The sequence below is a fragment of the Podarcis vaucheri genome, assembly GCF_965113315.1.
Source record: "Podarcis vaucheri genome assembly, chromosome: 12".
Taxonomy (NCBI): Eukaryota; Metazoa; Chordata; class Lepidosauria; order Squamata; family Lacertidae; genus Podarcis; species Podarcis vaucheri.
The window spans coordinates 30,884,600-30,906,060 of NC_138750.1; the positions used below are offsets into that span (position 1 = coordinate 30,884,600).

Below are 21,461 nucleotides of genomic sequence, written 5' to 3' on the forward strand. Positions count from 1 at the left end.
CAACGTCTGTCGAGCATGCAGGTTTTATAAATTGTTTAGACTGGGGATAATTTGGGTTTTGTATCTCATTCTTTTCAGATCGTGTAGAAAGGAAGCTCAAAAACCGAGTTTGGGTTGGGGAAGTGCTTTGAATTTGCGATTGTTTGATGGAAAGGCATAGCTTGCACCATTACCCTTCCAATCAACAGTTTCCTTCTTTCTTCAAAGCCCACAGGTCCATTATTTACTTTTCTTCGCCTTGGGTGGCATTTTTGAGGCCACGCTTTCAACCCGATAATAATTTATTTAAAATTCATTTCAAAAGGGAATTTCAGAATGGCGTGCCAGATCTGTACATCCTCTGAGTCATTTCTAACTCGGACAACGGTTGTGCAATTGACTCCGGGGCGGGGAAAACAAAAAAGAGAGAGAGACTGCAATAATACTGTAGTACGCTGGCAAGCAAAACTCTCTCTAGTGAATTGGAAGGCTTCGAGTAATAAAACGATCTGCTGATTGCCAAGCGAGGCTATTTAGATTACCACACCTTAGTGACCCGCCATCTTCCCCATTCTCCGGTCTCCGCTCCCCTTCCTTCAACCCCAGAACAACAACATCGCTTTCAGCTCTCCCCCTGCCCCACTTTTCCCACACACAATGCAACCCAGACCTCACCTTCAGCTCTCCTGAGGCCACTTTGGAAGCCAATTCGATGACACAGCCAACAGCCATGCGTGCAGCACCGGACGAATGCAGCTCATTCCAAATGGTGTCACTGTCCACCTGAGCAAACAGTTAGCAGAGGGGGTGGGGGAGGGAAAGAAGAGAGAGAGAGAGAGTTTAAGAGAAAACAAATCAGTGAGGGAGGGCTGGCAGGGTGACAGCCAATGTACAATAACATTAGTCTTCCGACTTGGCCAGCTGAAAAGGCCTTCTGGACATGGCTTTGCTTATACTTTTTCTCTACACCAACTTCTCCAATGGAAACACATTCCTGTCATGCCTCACTGCCATTCCCTGTTTAGATTTCTCATTACAAACAGCATTACATAGGCCAGAGCTGGCCCTAGCTAACAGGCCCGTTAGACACCAGGCCGCGGTAATAGATGCAGCATACGCTCAGAGTGGCCTTACTTCTAAGAAAAGAATTTGCTTTTGCAAAAGCCAGAACAAAAGCTTCAATGAAATGGCATGTGCTTACAGGAAAGCTCTGTTATAATGAACTCAAGCTGCAGCAAACACCTTTCTTTTTTTTAGTGTATTGGAGGGAGGCAACTATGGTTCATATTCCTAAAATAAGAGGCATTTCAAAGTCGCTGCCAACATGAATCAGAAAAGGGTCTGCAATTAAGCACCTGTGAGCAGGCAGGGAAGGCAGGTCAATTTTGTGGGTTATGACTGTGAGAGGACCCTACCGATGTCTAGAGCAAATGGTCTCCTCTCTTTGCTCCCACTGCCATCTAACAAAGGTGATAGCTGTGTCATCTAGATGGTCAGATGGGGGGGATAGTTGTACAAATAAGGGGGGGTCTCCACGGGCATCATCTTCCTCAGGGATTAACGTTTCACTCATGGGAGCAGCAGAAACAACCAAAAAGACATTTGGTACCTCAAAAACAAACCTCTTTTGCGGACTCAAGCTCATTCCGTCACATACATGAAACGAAATCTTAGCTGGCAGGCATATAAAGGAGAATATGCTAAGGAGGTTGAATGGCAATTGGATACAACCATTACAGTAAGTGATCAATAAAGCTTAAAGATGCATTAAATAGATGCGCTTTTAAGGTTCTGCAATAGCAGAATTGCTGAGATGACTATTAAGAGCTGTGGTAGGGCAGGGAACCATTTTCAAGAAACTGCCATAGATAACACAGATATCCTAGCATCGATAAGGACAAGGGTGATAGTGCTAGCTGTATTCTTCCAGTGGCTACCATTGTGATTTCCCATGATTCTCCAAAGCCCTGTAACATTACTCAAAAGTAATTAAGAAGGACAGCTCCTCAGCACTTATTGGAGCAGAGCAAAAGTGGGCCCAGGCCAATCGGATCAGAGACGGGAGGCCATCCGTAATAGCTTGATGATTACTAGTCTTCTCTGTCCCTTAGAATTTATTTTATTTTATTTTTATTAAATTTATATTCCCTCTTTTGGGGGGGCAGTTTTCCAGGGCAACTTGCAGTAATATATAAATTAAACAAATTTATATATTGGTTTATATATAAATTGGTTTATACAAAAACCAAATATATTAAACAAATATAAATTCAACAGATTGATGTCACTATAAACACATCATCATTAAAACTAAAAGGAAACTATCACAACAAAATCGAACAGAGGCAGCCAGAGGTAACAAGAAAACAGTGGTCAGCGCTAGAAAACCAGTGATAGCAAGATAGAACAGCAACATAATGACAGCACAACTAAAATCCTTAAGATTTTGAAAAGGTGATAGTAAACAAATATGTTTTCAGTTCAGTGATGGAGATGGTTGAATCCTAAATGTGGGCTCCAAAATGTGGGGGTGCCCATTGAAAAAGCCCTCTTCCATATGTCCACAAGCCTGAACCAACATTGCACCATCTAAATGATAATGGAACACTATAGGTAATACATATCCAAGGGAAAATGCGCACCAACACTTAAGTTTTGAAATACAACTACACAAAAATTTAAAGCATCAACATTGTTCATATTTCAGCAACACTTCAAACAGGCAGAATTATTCATGACAATGTTACAAGCCAGAATATGCCGTCCCACTCTGAAGTCTAAGACTCTTAAGGCACATATGGATTTACTTCATTCAGAATTTCCTGAATGAATATAGTCGTTTCGAGCTTTTCCAAATACATCCAGCGTAGCTCAATCACTGGCATGTGTAACAAAGCTAGACCATAGGAAAGCCCCAGATCATAGAAATTAAACTACCTGTCCCAGAAGTGTGTGTGTGTGTGTGGATTTATTAAAAAAGGCTGAATGGCTTAAATAAAAATTTATTTACATCTATCCCATGTGAAAGCTACTGGATTTTTACCTACAGCCTGCATAAGTGTGCCTCCCCCCACCTGCAACTTTTGCAGAAATAATAGGCCCAGGTAATATGTTTTGAAAGGAAGATGAGTTATTCTCCTCTACACTCTCAGCAGCATTCTTGTGCTCTGGAGGTGTGGGGTGAAAGCTAGTGTTACACACACACACACACACCCCAATCTCCGAGTGGCAAGAGACTCCTGGGGTTCCAGTGCTTAGCCAGGGTTAGGTTTCCTTGGAATGAAGGTCATCAGAGACTATGGTGTCCCTGGGATACAGTGGTACCTCGGGTTAAGAACTTAATTCGTTCTGGAGGTCCGTTCTTAACCTGAAACTGTTCTTAACCTGAGGTACCACTTTAGCTAATGGGGTCTTCCACTGCTGCCGTGCTGCTGCCACGTGATTTCTCTTCTCATACTGAAGCAAAGTTCTTAACCCAAGGTACTATTTCTGGGTTAGCGGAGTCTGAAACCTGAAGTAACCTGAAGTGTCTGTAACCCGAGGTACCACTGTATTTTATTTGCACATGTATACAAACTGAGCATAGGACAGATGGCCTTGCTTCCTCATGGGGTTTCCAGCTTTAGTCAAGAGCCACAGCTTTAGTCAAGAGCAAATATGAGCCTCTGTGTCTCCAACTTCCAGCATCAGCCAAACTCAGCCGCCGCTGCTGCTGCTGCTGCTGCTGCTGCTGCTGCTGCTTCTTCTTCTTCTTCTTCTTCTTCTTCTTCTTCTTCTTCTTCTTCTTCTTCTTCTTCTTCTTCCATACACAGTGATCTCATGTTCAACCAGGTGAGGGAGCTTACCCCATTTGCCTCACTGGTGACAGGGTGACTTCTTTTTAAAGTACATGAAAGTACTTAACTAGTCAGCTGAGGTCAATGCCCTAACAAAGGAAATGGCTGGGCAGGTTTCCTCTTAAAGATTCTGAACTCACAGATACAGGGTTGCAGGTTTGAGAAGGGATCTGCAGGTATCATCCACAGTGAGAATGAGAAGTCATTCTGGAAGCCACAGATTTGCCATGTCATCTGGTGATTTATGCCTTCTTTACTGAATCCATGTGTCTCCGTAGGTACAAAAGCTTTTAGAGGCTCACACTTTGCCGTTTGCTTCCAGAGAAAATACATTGCCTCCAACTCACCCCCCACCCCAACCCCGTTGCTCTTTAGTGGCAAGCAAGTAGAAACGAAATCCATCCCTTTTCCAAAGTGTTCCTGCCTTTAAGAACTCTGTGTGCCATTAAGATCCAAGTGTCATCAAAGAACCTGCCATTCCCAGGCCTTGTTGGCAGAAGTCCATGAGTCTAGGTGAAATATACTCGGAGTCGAGCGTGAATTTCATGCTCTTTATTCAGCTCATAGTAGCAATGAATGAACTTTTCCCCAAATGTCTAGCTATATGCACATTATTTACACAATGGACCCCACGTGATTGGCTAATTCCTGGTTGCTCCTGTAGGCCAATCAGGTTGCGGATTCATTTCATTCAGAAGCCTGATTGGCTGCTCCTGCAGGCCAATCAGGTCGCTGATTCACTTCCACCTGGAGCTGGACTGGGTGGCTCCTGCAGACCAATCAGACTGCTGCGTTCTGGATCCTATTGTTCTAGGATTCAGCTCAGTACATAACACTAGGAAAGGTGACGCAATCTAGCACAGAAGCAGGCTGTCCTTTCAGGGTGGGGACTCAGCTGCTGGGCAGTCAGATGAGCACCGCTGCTGCTGCTCCACTAATGTTGTCTGCTACTGAAATCCAGGACCCACCACAAAAGAACCAGGGCACGGGTCCCCGGATGGCAGCAATTAACAATTTCTTACTGTGAAGACATTTGTCTGAAACGGTCTTTCCAAACTTCCTAATTCTGAAGCAAGTTGCGCTGATTTCATAGAACTTAGATCGACATAAATATGCCTAGGATAGCTAGGTAAATTTCACAGGAATGAAATTGCTGCACAATCGCATGCATCATTTTGTTATAGAGCCAAAAGTTCAGCTTCTCCACTTTGTGTTTTGTTTCCACACGACTGAAGAGGCAAAGACATATATGTCAGAACTTAAGTCAGCCTTAGTGGATGGCTTGTCATGTGTTCAGGGCTGGATTTAGGTCTGATGAGGCCCTAAGCTATGAAGGTAATGGGGCCCTTTATATGTCCAGCTGTCCTTTGTCAACAACAAATTGTCACTGTTTTTTGTGTTGAATATATACTAGATGGTAATTTATGGATCTAATAGGTATCTAAAGCCATTTGCACATAACAAAATATGTATTTTATCAAAGTAATTGTTGAACTGAAATACAATTAAGAAGTATATTAACAGTGAAGTAATTATGAAGCTCTAACTTAAAATGATTTTTTATTCATAACAAACTTAATAATGCAAACACATTGGCATTTGGCAATAACAAAAGTTCCTCTAGAAACACAATTTACAAAGACTCATAATCTAGTCTCTAGAAACTTGCTATAACATGAAATAATAATAGGTGTAAATATATGATAATTATAAATAGCAGAATGTAGGCACCCTATATATAGAGATGAGCAAACCAGTGATATTTTAGGGAGCAGGCTAGCAGGCGGGGCCCATTACTTACATCAAAGGTGCCTAGAAGAAGAAGAAGAGTTTGGATTTGATATCCCGCCTTTCACTCCCTTTAAGGAGTCTCAAAGCGGCTAACATTCTCCTTTCCCTTCCTCCCCCACAACAAACACTCTGTGAGGTGAGTGGGGCTGAGAGACTTCAGAGAAGTGTGACTGGCCCAAGGTCACCCAGCAGCTGCAGGTGGAGGAGCGGGGAAGCGAACCCGGTTCCCCAGATTACGAGACTACCGCTCTTAACCACTACAAAACACTGTTGCTGTATGTAGGTTTATTTTATTCATTTTTTATCTCATATTTTGGACATGTACATCCAGGTGTTTTTTCTTTAATTTTTTTTGGGGGCCCCCAAGAGAGTGGGGCCCTAAGCTATAGCTTGTTTAGCTTATACGTAAATCCAGTACTGCATATGTGGCTGTCAGCCTATGAAGAGGTAAAAAAAAAAAAGTTACTTGTCATCGGCAAGACAGTCCCCACTACCCTGCCCAAACTTCACACAGTAATATATAAGATACTTCAGAAGGAAGATGCTCTAGCACTTGGGTTCTTCCGGTGCTAATATCCTATTATGAAACAGGATTGCCAGATTGTGACTTGGGATGGAGCCCTTGTACTCAGACAACTGCAACTGAAGGAAAGTCTTCAGCTCCCATGTGCTCTCCACAAAGATGCAGTACACCCATGTGATCCTTTACCTGTCACCTGGGATATGGACCTGAAATGGAAGACCTCATTCTGTATCCCTAAGTACGTGAAAACAGATAAGTAGGGCTGTTGCCAAAGCACGGCATGAACTAATATATTTATTTGTCACTATTGCTCCTGAATGCTGAGGATCAATGGAGAAGGGCAGTGGCTTCACCTCTGCGTGAGAATCATAAAAGAAATACTCAAAACCAGATGTACTGTGAACTTGTCCTAAATCAGGAGTGGTCAAGCTATGCCTCCAGAGCATTGTGCTATCACACACCCAAACACACTTTCTCTTCCTATCCTATTTGCACTAAAACTTTCATATTTTTTTTTGGAAAAAGAAATGGGAAGTATTTCTGCCCATTTCATGAAATGCAAGGGGAAATCTTATGCCAAAAAACAAAACCATAAAGTAGTAGAAAAAGGAGGCACATAAAGAGCAAAACTTTTAATAGTGTAATTCTCGGGATTCCAATGGTGGTTCTCTCTCTCTCTCCCCCCCCCCCCCGTTCTTACATGGCCAGTGCTTTATCAAACACTGAGGATAAGAATATCAGAAGAAAAAATATTCTTCTTCAAGGAGTTCTAAACATGTGCCCATTGATGTTGGCATCCACCATGTTCATGGAAATCATAAGCAGCTAATGTCAATTACATGCAACTAAACCATGCAAAAGAGCCACAACTTTCTGGCTCACGATATATAATCAGTGTATCCTGCACAAAAGATGTTGCTTGGTCCTTTCCTAAAAATATTTTTCCCCTAAATCAGAAAGGTTGATGCACCTTCACTCCCCGCCGCCCCCCCCCCCATGAGAGGTACTTTTACAGCACAAACATCAGATCATTCTGATCTGCTGAAAGGAGCTGGGCTGACTCCAAGGGGATACAGCGTTTGGCACATTGAAGTCTGCAGCTAAGCCTAATTTAACACTTCTGCCCTGCCTGCCTGAATTCCTGCAAGGTGTTACATTGGCACTTCCTGAGATCATTCAGCTTGGAAGTCTGACACTGCACATTGACCTTTCCCTTTCTGCTTGCTCCTCCCAGCCTCCTCCTCCTTTCTTTATTTTTTAAGCATCGTTGGATTGGGCAGCTGGCTCGTTTTATAAGATAAATGTGGAATTCTCTTTTGTCTGCAGTACAATCCCTGGGGTACCAGGACTGAAACCCAAACTTTGCCCCGGCACAGCTTGAGAGCCCATTCTTCATCTAAACAAATGCCGTAAGACCTTTTCTGCTTGCTTGCTGCTTTTTTTTACAGCATGTCAAAAATCATATTGACTGCCAATAGTGATGTGATTGGTGTGGCCTCCTTGGAGTCATAAAAGAGGCAGTCTGTTATCAATTTTTCTGTGTGTATCCAGGGAATTTGGGGCAGGTTCACTTCCAAGTTATAAATGACAACAACTCAAATGCCACAGAAGTTTTGAAGCTGGAATCTGATTATGCTATCAGAGGCCCTGTTCTTCTTTCTTTCTTTATTTCCTATTAATAAATAATAGATAGATGGCAGATCTACCCACAAATGTGTGCATGCACACATATATATCAATATATATTCATATAGATCTATGAATTTGATTTAGCTTGTACTGATATTTGACCATTACTCCTGCTGTTGCGTTATTTATCATTTCCATAGCATCAATACACCATACCAAAGGTACAACAGCAATAAAAACACCTTAAAGAGCACAAAGCATTTTAAAAAACTACAAATACCAGTTGGTTAAAAGAAATTCACATTTCAAAGGCCTGTCGAATTAACATCATTTTAAGACATTATCTAAAAGAAGGCAGGGGTGAATACTGCCAAACTTCCACTGGCAGGGAGTTCCACAGGGCAGGACCTGCCACACTAGGAAAGTCCCACCTTATTTTAGATTGTAGGTTTCTGGAGGCAGAGAATTGCCCATTCTTTCCCATTGAGGTGTTTATATATCAATAATATATGTTTCATTGAGTTTTGCATACACTGAGTAATAAATTCATTCTTACAATCTATCCATACAGCCACATATCAGCAGAGCAAGAGAATCTTAATCTCGGGCAGTGGATTCAAGACCCATGTCGGGAAAAAGATTCCTGTATTGTAGGGGGCTGGACTAGATCACCCTTGTGGCAGTGGCGTAGCGTGGGGGGTGCAGGGGGGGCCGGCCGCACCGGGCGCAACATCTGGTGGTTAGGGTTAGGGGGCGCAAATCCACGGGTTAGGGGGCGCAAATCCACGGGTTAGGAGGCGCAAATCCACGGGTTAGGGAGCGAAAATCCACGAGTTAGAGGGCGCAAATTACTTGCCTTGCCCCGGGTGCTGACAACCCATGCTACGCCACTGCCTTGTGGTCCCTTCCTACTTTGCAATTCTATGATTCTGTGATTAAGGAATCCCAATGTTTGAACCTGGCACTAATGCAAAGGCGAAATTGATCATATTCCAGTAGCTTGAGTTTAGATACACAAGGCAGCATGATCACATTTCCCCTGCCAAGGCTGCATTGTTTATTATTAATGTATCCCCAATGAAGTTTGCAATACCTTGAAGACAAATGTGTGCCTGTCGTGTATTCATTTGCATTTGCACACCAGGGCATTGTATGGAGTGCTAGAACTGTGACAGTTGTAACTTGGTTAGAATGATATGGCGATACCATTCACATATTGTGAAGCTTAGCATCATGATCCTGATCAATTGTGCATCTAGCTCCCATAATGTGTGACCAGAGTATACAGTATATATACACCATTGAGTTACCCAGCAGAAAGCTTCTTTAGGCTACCAAAGTGAAACCTACTTACCCCAAGGCCTCCGCAGGGCAACAACGAAAATAGTTTCTGAGGCACACTACCTATATAAAAAAGGGGGGGAAACAGTAAGCATTAAGATAGAACTTCATGTTTTGGATGACAACTCCTATCAGCCCAGTCAGCACATTTGTAATGGGATAAAATTTTGTGCAATGCACAGATATATAGCGGCAGATTTACAAATACTCTTTGATAAGCGTCAAAAATATTGACATTTAGGAAACATCCAGAGCAGTTAAATCGCAGCAACTGGAACCCTGGTTTGTCTACCTTGGTTCCAGGAAAGCAGTATTTCGTAAAGTCTCATTATCGAATTATTTCTGTGGCTGAATTTGCAATCTTTGGAGGCTCACTTCTGTTGAAAGCTGATGGTTTGGTGGTCACGTGCCAGTGTTTGCGTATGGGAATATCTGCCATTGGCTGCAAGTTAATAGAAACCAGGAGAGGTCTGGAGGTCCTTAGTGGTTTTCATTATCATCACTTCAGGCCAGTGGTGACTCTGGTAAGAGCATGAAAAACTTGCTTCAAAGCTGTAATATATTCACACATACTGTCCAGATTCTTTAGAATGTCAGCTCTGGTTAAACTGAAGCATTAGCCATTGTGATGGCCTGACACATAATTCTGGCATTTATAAATTTGCCATAATTAGGAATAGTTGGTTTTTAGAAATGCTATGTTCGTCAGGGTGGCAGTGGGGGAGGAATGGAAACTGAAAATGGGCAATTGTTCTGAATTGTGCTTATTAAAGGAACATGGTATGGTGCCAATTTGAAAATCATGATAATTTACATCACATCAAGATGTAATGTTGTATGGCACATTGTAATGAACTATAAGTTGTCAAAGGCAGCATGTTAAAGGATTTTTTAAAGTTACATTTGGTTTAGGAAACCTCTTAAGTAGATGCTCAGTTAAATGACATCAGGATATGAACACATACTTAACCATCTTCTAATTTCTGCTGTAGTGTTTTTGAATTTACTTCTTAATGTAAAGTTCATGAAAAAGCATTTACGGTATTCACATTGCTAAATCAGGCTCAAAATCTATTTTCTGTAAGTCTCTTTTTAACTCTTCTTTGAACCTTTCTTTACTGATGTCTTGTGAAACCTGGGTGTTTTGCTTTTGTGGTGGTGGCATTTTAAAGAAACCATATAGCAGAGTCTTGTGCAATATGAATATTCTTTCACTATCTACTATAGTTCACTTTTTAAAAAAAATATTAGATTTTGGGAAAAACTAAAAATAGTTCAGCAACTTTGGCAAAAAAAAAAAAGCTCAAAAACTTTTGTGTCTGGATTTTCACTTTTTGAAGTATGGCCTCCCTAACATCATCCAACTTTTTCAAGCCCCAAACTGGGACATGCATCTTTCAGGACGTGCTCCTGGGAAAATCATGTGACCAGCGCCTCACTCTCATCCCCAAACAATTCCTTCAAGATCAGCTGCTGGAGAACATGAGTGAGAGAGGACCATTATACTCACGTCCTGCCAGTGGGATTTCCATAAGGATCCAGTTGGCTACTATGAGCACACAAGTGCTGGGCTAGATAGACCTTGGGTCTGATCTGGCTGGGCACTTAGTTTGTTCTTAGGTTCTTTGTGTCCAAATAGTCCAGCAATAGTCTTTTGAATGTTGGTTCTAGCAAGGAAGTTAGACCATTTGGCCAACAAAATGTATTGGGCTGACAGAACTAAACATTACTGCATGTTGTGTTATCAGGTGTATTCAGCATGCGTTAGTCAAAGATATTTTTGTACATGCAGCATGCTCCTTCTCCTAGGACTAACACTTTAAAATGTCTTGTTCCGGGCCTGCAGAAATCCTGCCTTCACTTATCCCTTTGCTCCCTTCCTGTTGCATGCACTGGCGGAGGAAGAGGAGTGCGGGGGGAGCACACCGCCCCCAGCAGCGTGATCCCGGTGGGGTGCCATAATTAGGAATATGGCACCTGCTCTCCACCATCCCCCCCCCCGGTGCTGGAGCATGAAGCTCCGCCACTGGCTGCATGGCAAGGAAGAGTCCTGTGAAATAAGTCAAACAGCCTTATGTTCAGGGTTCTATTTGCCCATGCAATTTAAATATCCTTGCCACAAAAGGGTTAATGTCCAGAGGATAAGAAAGCAGAGACAGAGAGATAGAAAGAGAAAGATCTCTACTTTCCGGCAAGGACCTTTTCCTAATCTGTGTTGGCTGCTGCTGCAACATTCTCTTTCTACAATGCAATGCATTTGGAAAAAGTGATACTTTTTTTTTTTTTGTTATACTGCTTGCCAAGTATTTTAAACTGACACCAGCTATGACTAATGACAGTGCTGGAATGTGCTGTTCTCAGTAGAATAGAGCCCTTTACAGACCTAGGATTTTCCTGGGGTCCAGCTTCTGTCTGTTCAGGGGGCTGGTGCCATACAACAGTGAATGATGTTCAGAGTGAACCAGCTGTATTTCTTCCAGACTGGCTTTTCGACCTCGGATCCGCTGAAAAAAAGCAGCAGAGGTTTACAATATTCCACCGATAATATAAGGAAGACAGGGAGTGGGCGGGGGGGGGGGGTAGAAAATCCAAAATAACATTAAATAGGATTAATCATGGGCAGCAATTGCATCATATGAGAATGTGAGACTGGTTTTGTTTAATATTCTTTAAGAAAGAAAAATCAAGGATGGTTTTAACAAACGCATTGGTCCCATGGTAAATTAAACATGTTAGAATAACACAGTACTTTGCATGCAAAAAATAAATGCCCTGCCCCCAGACAGGTTTCCCCTCCCCTTCCATGCAAAACCACAGGGACACCAGTCACATGATTACCAATGGCTTCAAGTTACAGGGAATGAGATTCTGACTAAACATCAGGGAAAGCTTTCTGACAGTAGGAGCTGTTCAACAGTGGGATGGTCTCCCTTGAGATGCTGTGGACTCTCCCTCATTGGAGGTTTTGAAGCACAAGTTGGATGGTCATCTGTCATGGATGCTTTAGCTGAGATTCCCGCATTGCAGGGGTTTTGGACTAGATGATGCTTGTGGGTACCATACAACTCTACGATTAGCTAGCACCAAAGGCCCTCATCCAGAGTGGAATTGCAGCATGGACCAAATGTTCATGTCCTTCTCCTTCCCCCACCAGGGTCTTGGTCAGAACCTCCATGTCTGCTGTTTACACTTTAGAAGCCCATCCAAACAATTGTTCATAGTGTGAATGAGGTTACATTTAGTTTTGTCCTAAGTCAGGGGTAGTCAGTATGGTAGGCACCAGATGTTGTTGGACTACAACTCCCATAATCCCTGATCCCCGACAACAAAAGATGGGAATTGTAGTCCAATGACATGTGGAGAGCATTAGGTGGACTACACCTGCCCTAAGTTAATCCAAAAACAACAACATGTTTCCTAATTAACTTGTCTTTAGGATATTTGCATTGGAGGGTCATTTATTCACAATATCTGATGCACAGAGTTTGTCTTCAAAGGGTTTGTCCATGGAAATTTGATGGAAGCTGGCATGTTTTATCATTCTTGTAGAATGGTCGATGGTCAGTCTTGTTTATCTTGTTTATCTAGGAGTGGGCAACAATTTTCAGTTTGAGGACCACATTCTCTCATGGGTGTCCTTATAGGGCCTGTATAGTTTCATGGGCAGGTCCAGAGGCAAAGATGTAGGTAGGGCAATAAAAGTGACTCTTATCATTGTGCAGCCACACAAAAGTCAGAGGATTTCTACACACACCTGTCCATTCTTCATCCAGGAAGCAAAAGTTCAAGGACACAGTTCCACTGGCAGCTCAGTGGGAAAGAGCAATGTAACAGGAAACAGGAGAGGTGAGTTTGAGTTCCATTCCTAGAAAATGTGCCTTCTTTTAAGTACAGTGGCCATAGTAGGTCATGCTTTGCAATCCCTGGAATCTCCACTGACAAGGGGATCTCAGGTACCAAGGCTGAGATGCTGGATAGCTGCTTTCAGTTGGAACAGACAATAGTGGACTAGATAAATAATATAACTCTTCATCAATCAGGTTCACATATTTGTTTAATCAGTGTAGATGTGGACAGTCAAGGGGGCACAGTAGGGAAGAAGGGAGAAGGGGATCTGATTGTGAGTGCAGTCATTCACGAAACCACATTTATGGTCACAGTAGGGACGGATTAATCTATCAATTCTGGTTTCTCTGCTTCTCATTTTTACAGTCTTCAATTTAGTGATTATTATTAACTTTGTGATTATTATTATTTAAAGCCCTCATGAAAATTCACCACCATTGTAGTGCAAACTTCTCTTTTCTCTTTGATATAATAAGAATGTAAGAGTGTCGTCATGCAGCTGTTGTTCATGTGGCTGCCAACAGATGGTGCTGCAAACTATAGAATGATGGCAGAATTATGAGAGTGGCTCACCTTTGGGTGGTCCATCGCAGCTGCACTGGAGGAGAAGATGGAGGCAGTGGTGGAGCTTCATGCTCTGGCACTGGGGGGGGGAGTGGAGAGCAGGCGGTGTGTGTCCTGGGGATGGGGGTGCCGTCCGCAGGGGTGTGGCGTGCATCCTGGGGGTGGGGCACGGCGCCTGCGGGGGCGGGGCCCCAACGGGAGCGGGGGGCAGCTGGGATGGCACCCTGCCAAGATTGCGCTGTGAGGGGCGGTGCGCCCCCCCCACTCCTCTTCCTCTGTTCATGGATGGAGGCAGGGAGGCAGACAGGAGGGAGAATGGAGAAGCAGCCCAGGGAAGGCAGGCAAGCAAGGATCCAAGAAGCCCAGATTTACCTTTAAATGTGACCTGAACTGAATTTCTCCTCCATCCCTAACATTGGCCAGTAGTGCCAGCCACATGGGAAGTTAAAGTAACTGCTTCCGGCCCCTTGCAGGTCTTTACTAAGATGAAATAGAGCAAGTCAACACAACTTGCGGTCAGAACTGATAAATTTATCAGGAAAAATGCTATTCCCAGTGTGTTTAAATCAGACTTCTTTAGAGGCAAAATGATTTTATACTGATAAACATTTGGCGTAGGTAACATAAGGAAGCTGCCTTGCTAGAATCTAGCACTGTTAAAATTCAGGGATCTATTTTTCCTTATACTGATAAAATGCAGCCAATATTTTCACATGCCTTTGATCGCGTTGCATTAATCTGCTGTTCCTCGCTCTCTGTCTTGTTTCAGTTACAAAGTTGCCTCCTCTGGAGACATCATTGTCTTGCCCTGCTAATGGCATGTTGGATTTTCTTCACAATTGCTTACCGGAGACGTAACAGGGCTTTGCCTAGTAAGAAATCAAGAGCATTTGAAAGAAATTTCTGGTAACCAAACCTTGAATGTTGTTTCTGCAGCAGGAGCCAGAAAGGAACTGCACAAAAGATTTATACTCCTTACTAGTATTCCAATGCAAACATTGCTTGTTTTCAAAGGCCAATAAACATTTAAGGGAAGAGGGTATTTTCTGCGACTGTCAACAGGACTTGAGATAATAGACTGAATCTAGGATTTAGCCTTGCCTTTGCCTAAAAAAATGGACTATGTTCCTAAAACTTTGAGTTAAGTCACAAAACAGTCTCCAGATGAAGTAGTGGAAGCCTCTATTTTATTACTACAATTTGAAACTGAAATGTACCCAATAATTCAGGGGGATTTTGCTATCCAAAGACGTCTCTGAAACACCTTTATTTAGAAGTAACTTATTTCAGTTAGGGAAGGTATAATATTTTCTCCCTTTATGTTGCTAATCTTCTTCAAACCATTTCAGCTTCCATCAAATTTCCATGGACAAACTAGTTTTCAGCACCATGACTGAAGAGTTTTTCTCTTCCCACTCCGGCACCCCTCTGTTTACTTCAAAATATGCTTTGGTTGAAAGGTTAGCATAGACTCTCATTTCAGTGAAATTTCTTTCCAACTTAATACGGTACTTTAGCTTCACAGTCTAAAGAACTTCACAATGGGGTTTTAAATAACTGATTTCTCCACCTCTCCCAGAACTCTAAGAGAACTCACAGCTGAGGAAAGATGTCTGAGGCACAGTTGCCTAAAGTCGAGAACACAATGTTACTTTGTGAAGACAATAAATGGTTCTTCTGGGGCTGCTTAAATAACAAACAAAGCTACAGTGTTCTTCATACGTCAGGTGATTGATAACGTTCTCTTGCTCTCCTAAAAGTTGTATGTATGTATTTTCTTGAAGGAAGGCAAAGGGGATGTGGTATAATATAAATGTTTTTCCTGGAATGGGCTTCAGATGACTGCATAGCAAATCAACGAAGAAACCCCAGGTGGCCAGTACTGTGGAAGACCCCTTCCATTTCCACTGAGGGTTGTGTATTCTATAAGAAAGCTAATTAAAATATTTAAGAGGCTGGGGTAATTATTAGTCATTGTAGCACTTTTGTCTATTAGTCCAGACACACTGAAGTACCATAAACCTCACTGTACTTAAGGAGATAAGAACAACAGCTAGACTGTTGTTTTAAATTTTAAAAGACCTTTTGAATGATTTGCAGTCCAATCCTCAACATGTTTACCCAGACCAAAGTCCCACTGAGTTCAGGGGGATTTGCTTCCTGCTAAATATGCTTAGGGACTGCAACCCTCATCTAATTCTTTTTTAATGCTCACAAGAGCATCATGGTTTTCACATTGTATATTTTAAGGATGGCTCACTGCAGCGCCTATCCCATTGGAAGTCCAGGCTAACCAAAAATATATCTCGTCACATCCTAATACGTAGGGATATGTGACAAGGCACAGGGAGCAATTTGTGTGTTTGCTGCATGTGTGCTTGTGCTTCCTAGTGCATTTTGCTAAGTATAATTATTATTTGACACTGAAATGGTGAATGGCTATGTGCATTAATGAAGGCTTTAACATGGGGATTTTCCATGGGGCTATATTCAGGCCAAGGATGGGCTCTCTGAGCTTTAACTAAGTGGATAATTAACTGTTGTCATTCTCTAGTAGCTAACACTTGAGTGTTAAACTTTAGATCACATGGAAGGCTACTGAATTCAAAATCACCATCTTGGAAGGGTGTCTTTGTTCCTAGACTTTGTGGAAGAAGGATGTAAGTGAATCTCTACAGGTAAGCAGCCTGATGCAGGCTGGAATGCAGACCTTTGCTTCTAGGAACTGTTTGGAATTATTTCATATTTTGTAAGATGCTCAGCCTGTGCATTTTACTGGTATATGTCTTATGGAACTGTTTGGATGTATCATTTGATGTTTTAATTTTGTTATGAAGAAAGTTCTGCAAGTAAAGTTTTGAATAATATTTAATTGGTCTGGGCAATGTTTCATTTCCAGAAGGAATCAGATTTTATGCATCCAGACACTTCAAACTGTGCAATATTAATATCTGCAATACATATACTGTCAGCACATATATGAACAGTTGGTTTTATGGTAAGTGATACAGCAGAGAAACACCTCTAGATGATCACAGGGCAACTCTGTGTAGGGGCTACCCTTTAGCTACATAGAACAGAAAATGGGCCCTTTCTTTCCCAGTGTATGTTTTTGTAGGCCGTAGAAGTAGCAGGGAATAGTGAAACAATAAAAGTTTCATAAAGAAACAAAGGAAAATGAGAGGCCAGGACATGAAGATGAGCATGAATAGGGAAGAAGCAGTAGCCCATTGGTCCCAGGCTCCTGTGCTGATCTAAACATCATGGCCCCTATGTAGAGTGTCAAAAACTATCTCCATGTAGTGCATTCTCCAGAAGATGTCATTTAACCACATTCCACCTTGACATTGTATTGGGCATTTTCCACACCTTTATCACACATCCATAGGACTGGCATGGTGATTTTAAACCACAGATCTTCAGCAAGTAGAGGTATACACCACAGCCCACAATATCAAATGGAAGCATTTGGAACAGCTTCCATGTAGAGGCCACAAGACGAAGATTGGTGTAGCTGGTGGGACCAGGTTGCTGAGGGAATTGGGGTGGTGGAGGTGGTGGATGGAACAGACAAAAAGGCTGGGAGGATACACATAGGTAGCTATGTGTGAATGGGTTCAAGCTTCACTGGGTAGCAGAAGGCAGAGGATTACTACTTGCACTGCTAAACACAGGAGCCACCAAGATCAAATGTGTGTGTGTGTGTGATTGCACCAATCTCCTAGTTTCACAAGGTTGCTCAAATCCTAGGCTCCTGCCTTGTGTTTCAGGATGTCAGAAAGCCAAGCCCAGCACTCATTGTTTACGAGCCCCATAAATAAAAGCGTAGTGAACCCATAGATCTAGCACCTGGAAAAACCAGCTCTCTGTCATTTTTTCCCAAGGCTTTGAAAAGTTGGATGGAAAGTTCTACCAGCTCAATCAGATGCAAATGTATGATCAAGCTTTGATCAGCACAGACGTCAAAATAATGCTCAGAATAAATGTAACTTGGATTGCATGTAAAGAATGTGGCATCATAAAGCTTGGCTTGCTTCACCCAATATCCATCATATCATTATTTTACTGCCAATACATTTCTTATGGGAACTGAGTATGACCTTTATGACAGCCTGATGATTGACTTAAGAGAGAATCAGAATATTTTCAGTTCACAGCGTTTATCCGGTGATGAGAACAACGCTCCTAGATTGTTTGAGGTTGTCCAATTTTTCGGTGGATTCTAAGTGGAAACACAATCCTTCTTCTATCTCTGTCTGAATAATCACTGTCCTCTCTTTAGCTTCTGTCAAATCAGCTTCTGTCTGGTTGAATTTAGGAAGCAGCACCATGAACTGCAGTAACAGTTTACTTATAGTTATTTATCCCAAACAATAAAATGAATGACTTATACAAAATGTAACACTCCTGGAGGGAAAACATTATACAAAGGAGTTGCATTCATAGAAGCCAATGCACCACACTTTTAGATGCAATAAGACCTGTGCCAGCAGTTGGTACTTCTTGGAAGCTGGGGGAGAGACTGATCGCCACTGACCTCCTCAACATTTGCCTTTCGTTGCTGCCAACCTTCTCTGGAGCCAGGATATGGGAGTCAGCTGTATGTCATCCAGTCTGGTGAGAGGACCCCTCCCCTCTGAACAATATTTAAGCCAGACTCAATAGAAGGCAGAAAAACCAATACCAGACACTTGATTGTCAAACCTTCCATTTGCTTTGTATATATGCACTTAAATACTTTGTACTTATGTACTTAAATATTTATGTACTACTTTAAATATATATAACTGAATTTATTCTGTGTTTGTTAAATTTTTGGTTTTTGTCATTTTTGAATTTAACGGCATGCTCTGCGTTTTGCATAAATTTGTATTTTGATGTTTTGAATGTTTGCAGCACAACTCATTGTGGGAAAAAGGCACATAAACCTTAATCAATCAATCAGTTTGTTATCTGCTATGGTCTAAACCACAGAGCCTAGGGCTTGCTGATCAGAAGGTTGGAGCTTCCGTTGCTCGGTCCCAGCTCCTGCCAACCTAGCAGTTTGAAAGCACATTAAAGTGCAAGTAGATAAATAGGTACCGCTCCGGCAGGAAGGTAAATGGCGTTTCCGTGCGCTGCTCTGGTTTGCCATGCTGGCCACATGACCCGGAAGCTGTACGCCGGCTCCCTCGGCCAGTAAAGCAAGATGAGTGCCGCAATCCCAGAGTCATCCGCGAATGGACCTAACGGCCAGGGGTCCCTTTACCTTTACCTAAAGATTATTTCCTTCCTATAGTCATCCACTATAGACATTTTGCTAATCTAACTGGCTCACAGCAACTGGGTTAAGTGTTTTGGGGTTCTATAGAAGGAGACCCCAATCCAACAGCATCTTGATCTAGCAATACATTAGAGGCCTGCTGGTTCCTCAGTCTTACATCAGGAAAGGCTCAGCTCCATTTAAAATGGCTGCATTTAGATGATACATCCTGGCCAAATTATCAATGAGCCCTCATACACCCCACATGCAGCTGCTTTGCTCTTCCCTTCATGTGAACTGGGAAACAAGTCAGAAAGCACTGAAGTACAATTTCCCATTGTGATTAAACTGGTGGGGGACTATGGTTAATGGCTCCAAACAAGCCAAGGGTAGCCAACTTTAAAGCATGGGTTCATATCACATCTTGTTTTGAAACAATTCACCATAATTTCCCATTTTTGACATAACAAAAAGCTACAGTTACACAATACATGTAAAGCATGTTACTTTCCCCAAAATATTCATGGGAGTTGTAGTTCATTAAAGGGTGCTGGGAAATATAATTTTGAGGAAGATTCACATTTTAAATTTGTGGTGTGTATGCACTTGTTCACTCCCTTGTGCAAAGGAAAGAGGGAAGTTGTTGTTGTTGTTGTTGTTGTTGTTGTTGTTGTTGTTGTTGTTGTTATTAAAACCTATGTCCCCCCAAATAATTTTATGCTGAAAATTTGTGGTGCCCCCACAAATAAGATGTGTATGCCTCAGAGTTCAAATGGAAGCTATACATCATGGATGGAGTCACAAAAGGGGGAAAATAACTTAATCTGTCATTTTTTGTATGTGGATATTATGATCCACTATGAGTCCATAGTTTATTTATTTTTTATCATATAGCACAAGGGATATTTACAGGGCTAGCTGCTTGGTGCTTACAGAAGAAACAGAAAGACACGCTAATAATACTGCATCTCTTAACATCAAACCTATCTGGGTGGCCATGTTTTTGATTACCTCACACTTGTTTAGCAAGCCACTTTCTTGCAGCCTCGACCAGATGCTTTGTATTCTTCCAGCGTGCTCAGGGTGGTTGCTGTAATTTCCACACATGCACTGGTGCTTCAACATTAGCGTGTCGTACGCAACACCTTCAGCATAAAGACAATATAACAAGAGATGATAAGTACATTCTCAAGGACCGCCTCTCCCTATATAAACCGACCCAGACTCTCTGTTCCTCTTCTGAGGCCCTTCTTCATGTGCCACCTTCCTGAGAGGTCCAGAGGCTGGCAATGAGAGAGCAGGCCTTTTCTGCAGTGGCTCCCAGTTTGTGGAGTGCTCTCCCGAGAGAGGTTTGTTTGGCGCCTTCATGATATCTTTTTAGGTGCCAGCAAAAACATTCCTCTTCAACCAGGCCTTGGACTGATTAACGTTCTATAGCCTTTATAATTTATTTGTGGGAAGGGGGTGTTATTATTTTGGTTTTAACTATTTATTTGTGCATTTACCTTGCATTTTTATCTTGTGGACTGCCCTGAGATTTTATGATGAACAGAAGTATATAAAAACACACAACAAACAAACAAACAAACAAACAAACAAATGCCTAACCATTTGCCTTCTCAGTAAGCAACAGAGGGCCAACTACATGTGGCAAAGAAGTTTCACAAACCTTTCCCAGTCTCTTAGGGTGCAATTCAATCATTCTGAGGACTCTCCCGACTTAACTCTGGTTTCTCTTCAGATCGTATAAATCTTTTGCCTCAAAGGATCGTTAATTCTGTTTGAATCCAGTGAAAATAAAATAGAAAATGCTGCATTTTTTGGCCTTTGTCAGAAACGTTCAGCTCAGACTGTTTGACAGTAATATATTTGCCCTTCTAACTGCATCGTGTCTGATGAAGAGTTTCTTGGTTTCAAAAAAATGAAATCTGAATGGGTCCCCCCCCTTTCCTTCTTCATTCACTTCAAACATCTAAATTGATTTAGGATGTGCAAATAATTCACTTCTGCAGCTGCGGGTCACGCAGCACGTGTGCTACAGTACCACAACACAGCAACAGAGTTGCCTTCTAAAAATAGACAGTAGGATTCCCTAACACAATCCAGCCAAGGCTACAGCTCCCACCCCCAAAGTAAAGAGAGAAGAGACAAATGTTTTCAATTGCTAGCTGCTGTGGAATGTTAGTGGGAGATAATTATTCAGCCTGGAATGTTGTCTTCATTGAAGCCAGTGGCAAAATTCCCCACTGAAATCAGAAGATCCAATATTTTCACTTGCTCTTTTCCTCTTTCTGCAAAACCCTGCTCCTGCTTTGAGTCAGATGCTCATCTAATTGCAGTCCTGTAAATCACGAACTTGCCTCCGCAGATGTCAGGGTGGAAATTGACCTCCAGAGAGAAATATACATGTATTTCAAATGCATCACTTTTTATTATCCTTAAGGCTCGCAGTGGGTGACAACCTTTATGAACGTTCACTGAACGGGGCGATGAAATATAGAGCAGGGAAGGATCCCAAACTTCTCCCTTGCCTGCCCAAGTGAAAAGCTGGGCATCAGTCTCAGAAAGCGGTCAGACTATCTGCTATGAAATGGGTGCCATGAAGAGGCAGCAGAGGGGCTGTAGCTCTTGTGGAACGTCCTGGGTTTAGTCCCCAGCATCTCGAGGTAGGGCTGGGAGAGACTTGTGGGAATGTTCAGGGAGGCAGGAG

At 42.3% G+C, this 21,461-nt stretch overlaps 1 protein-coding gene across 5 annotated transcripts in view; it reads right to left on the bottom strand.

Annotated features, from left to right (window-relative positions):
- HDAC9 (histone deacetylase 9) overlaps positions 1-21,461 on the bottom strand; it is a 484,232-nt gene that overhangs the window by 119,091 nt on the left and 343,680 nt on the right. For all 5 annotated transcript variants that reach the window (XM_082193889.1, XM_082193888.1, XM_082193887.1 and 2 more), the window contains 4 exons: positions 19,763-19,896; positions 11,483-11,603; positions 9,113-9,162; positions 655-762 (listed from right to left, as the gene is read on the bottom strand). In XM_082193889.1, the coding sequence (XP_082050015.1) occupies positions 655-762; positions 9,113-9,162; positions 11,483-11,603; positions 19,763-19,896 (413 nt within the window). The remainder of the gene's footprint in view (positions 1-654; positions 763-9,112; positions 9,163-11,482; positions 11,604-19,762; positions 19,897-21,461) is intronic.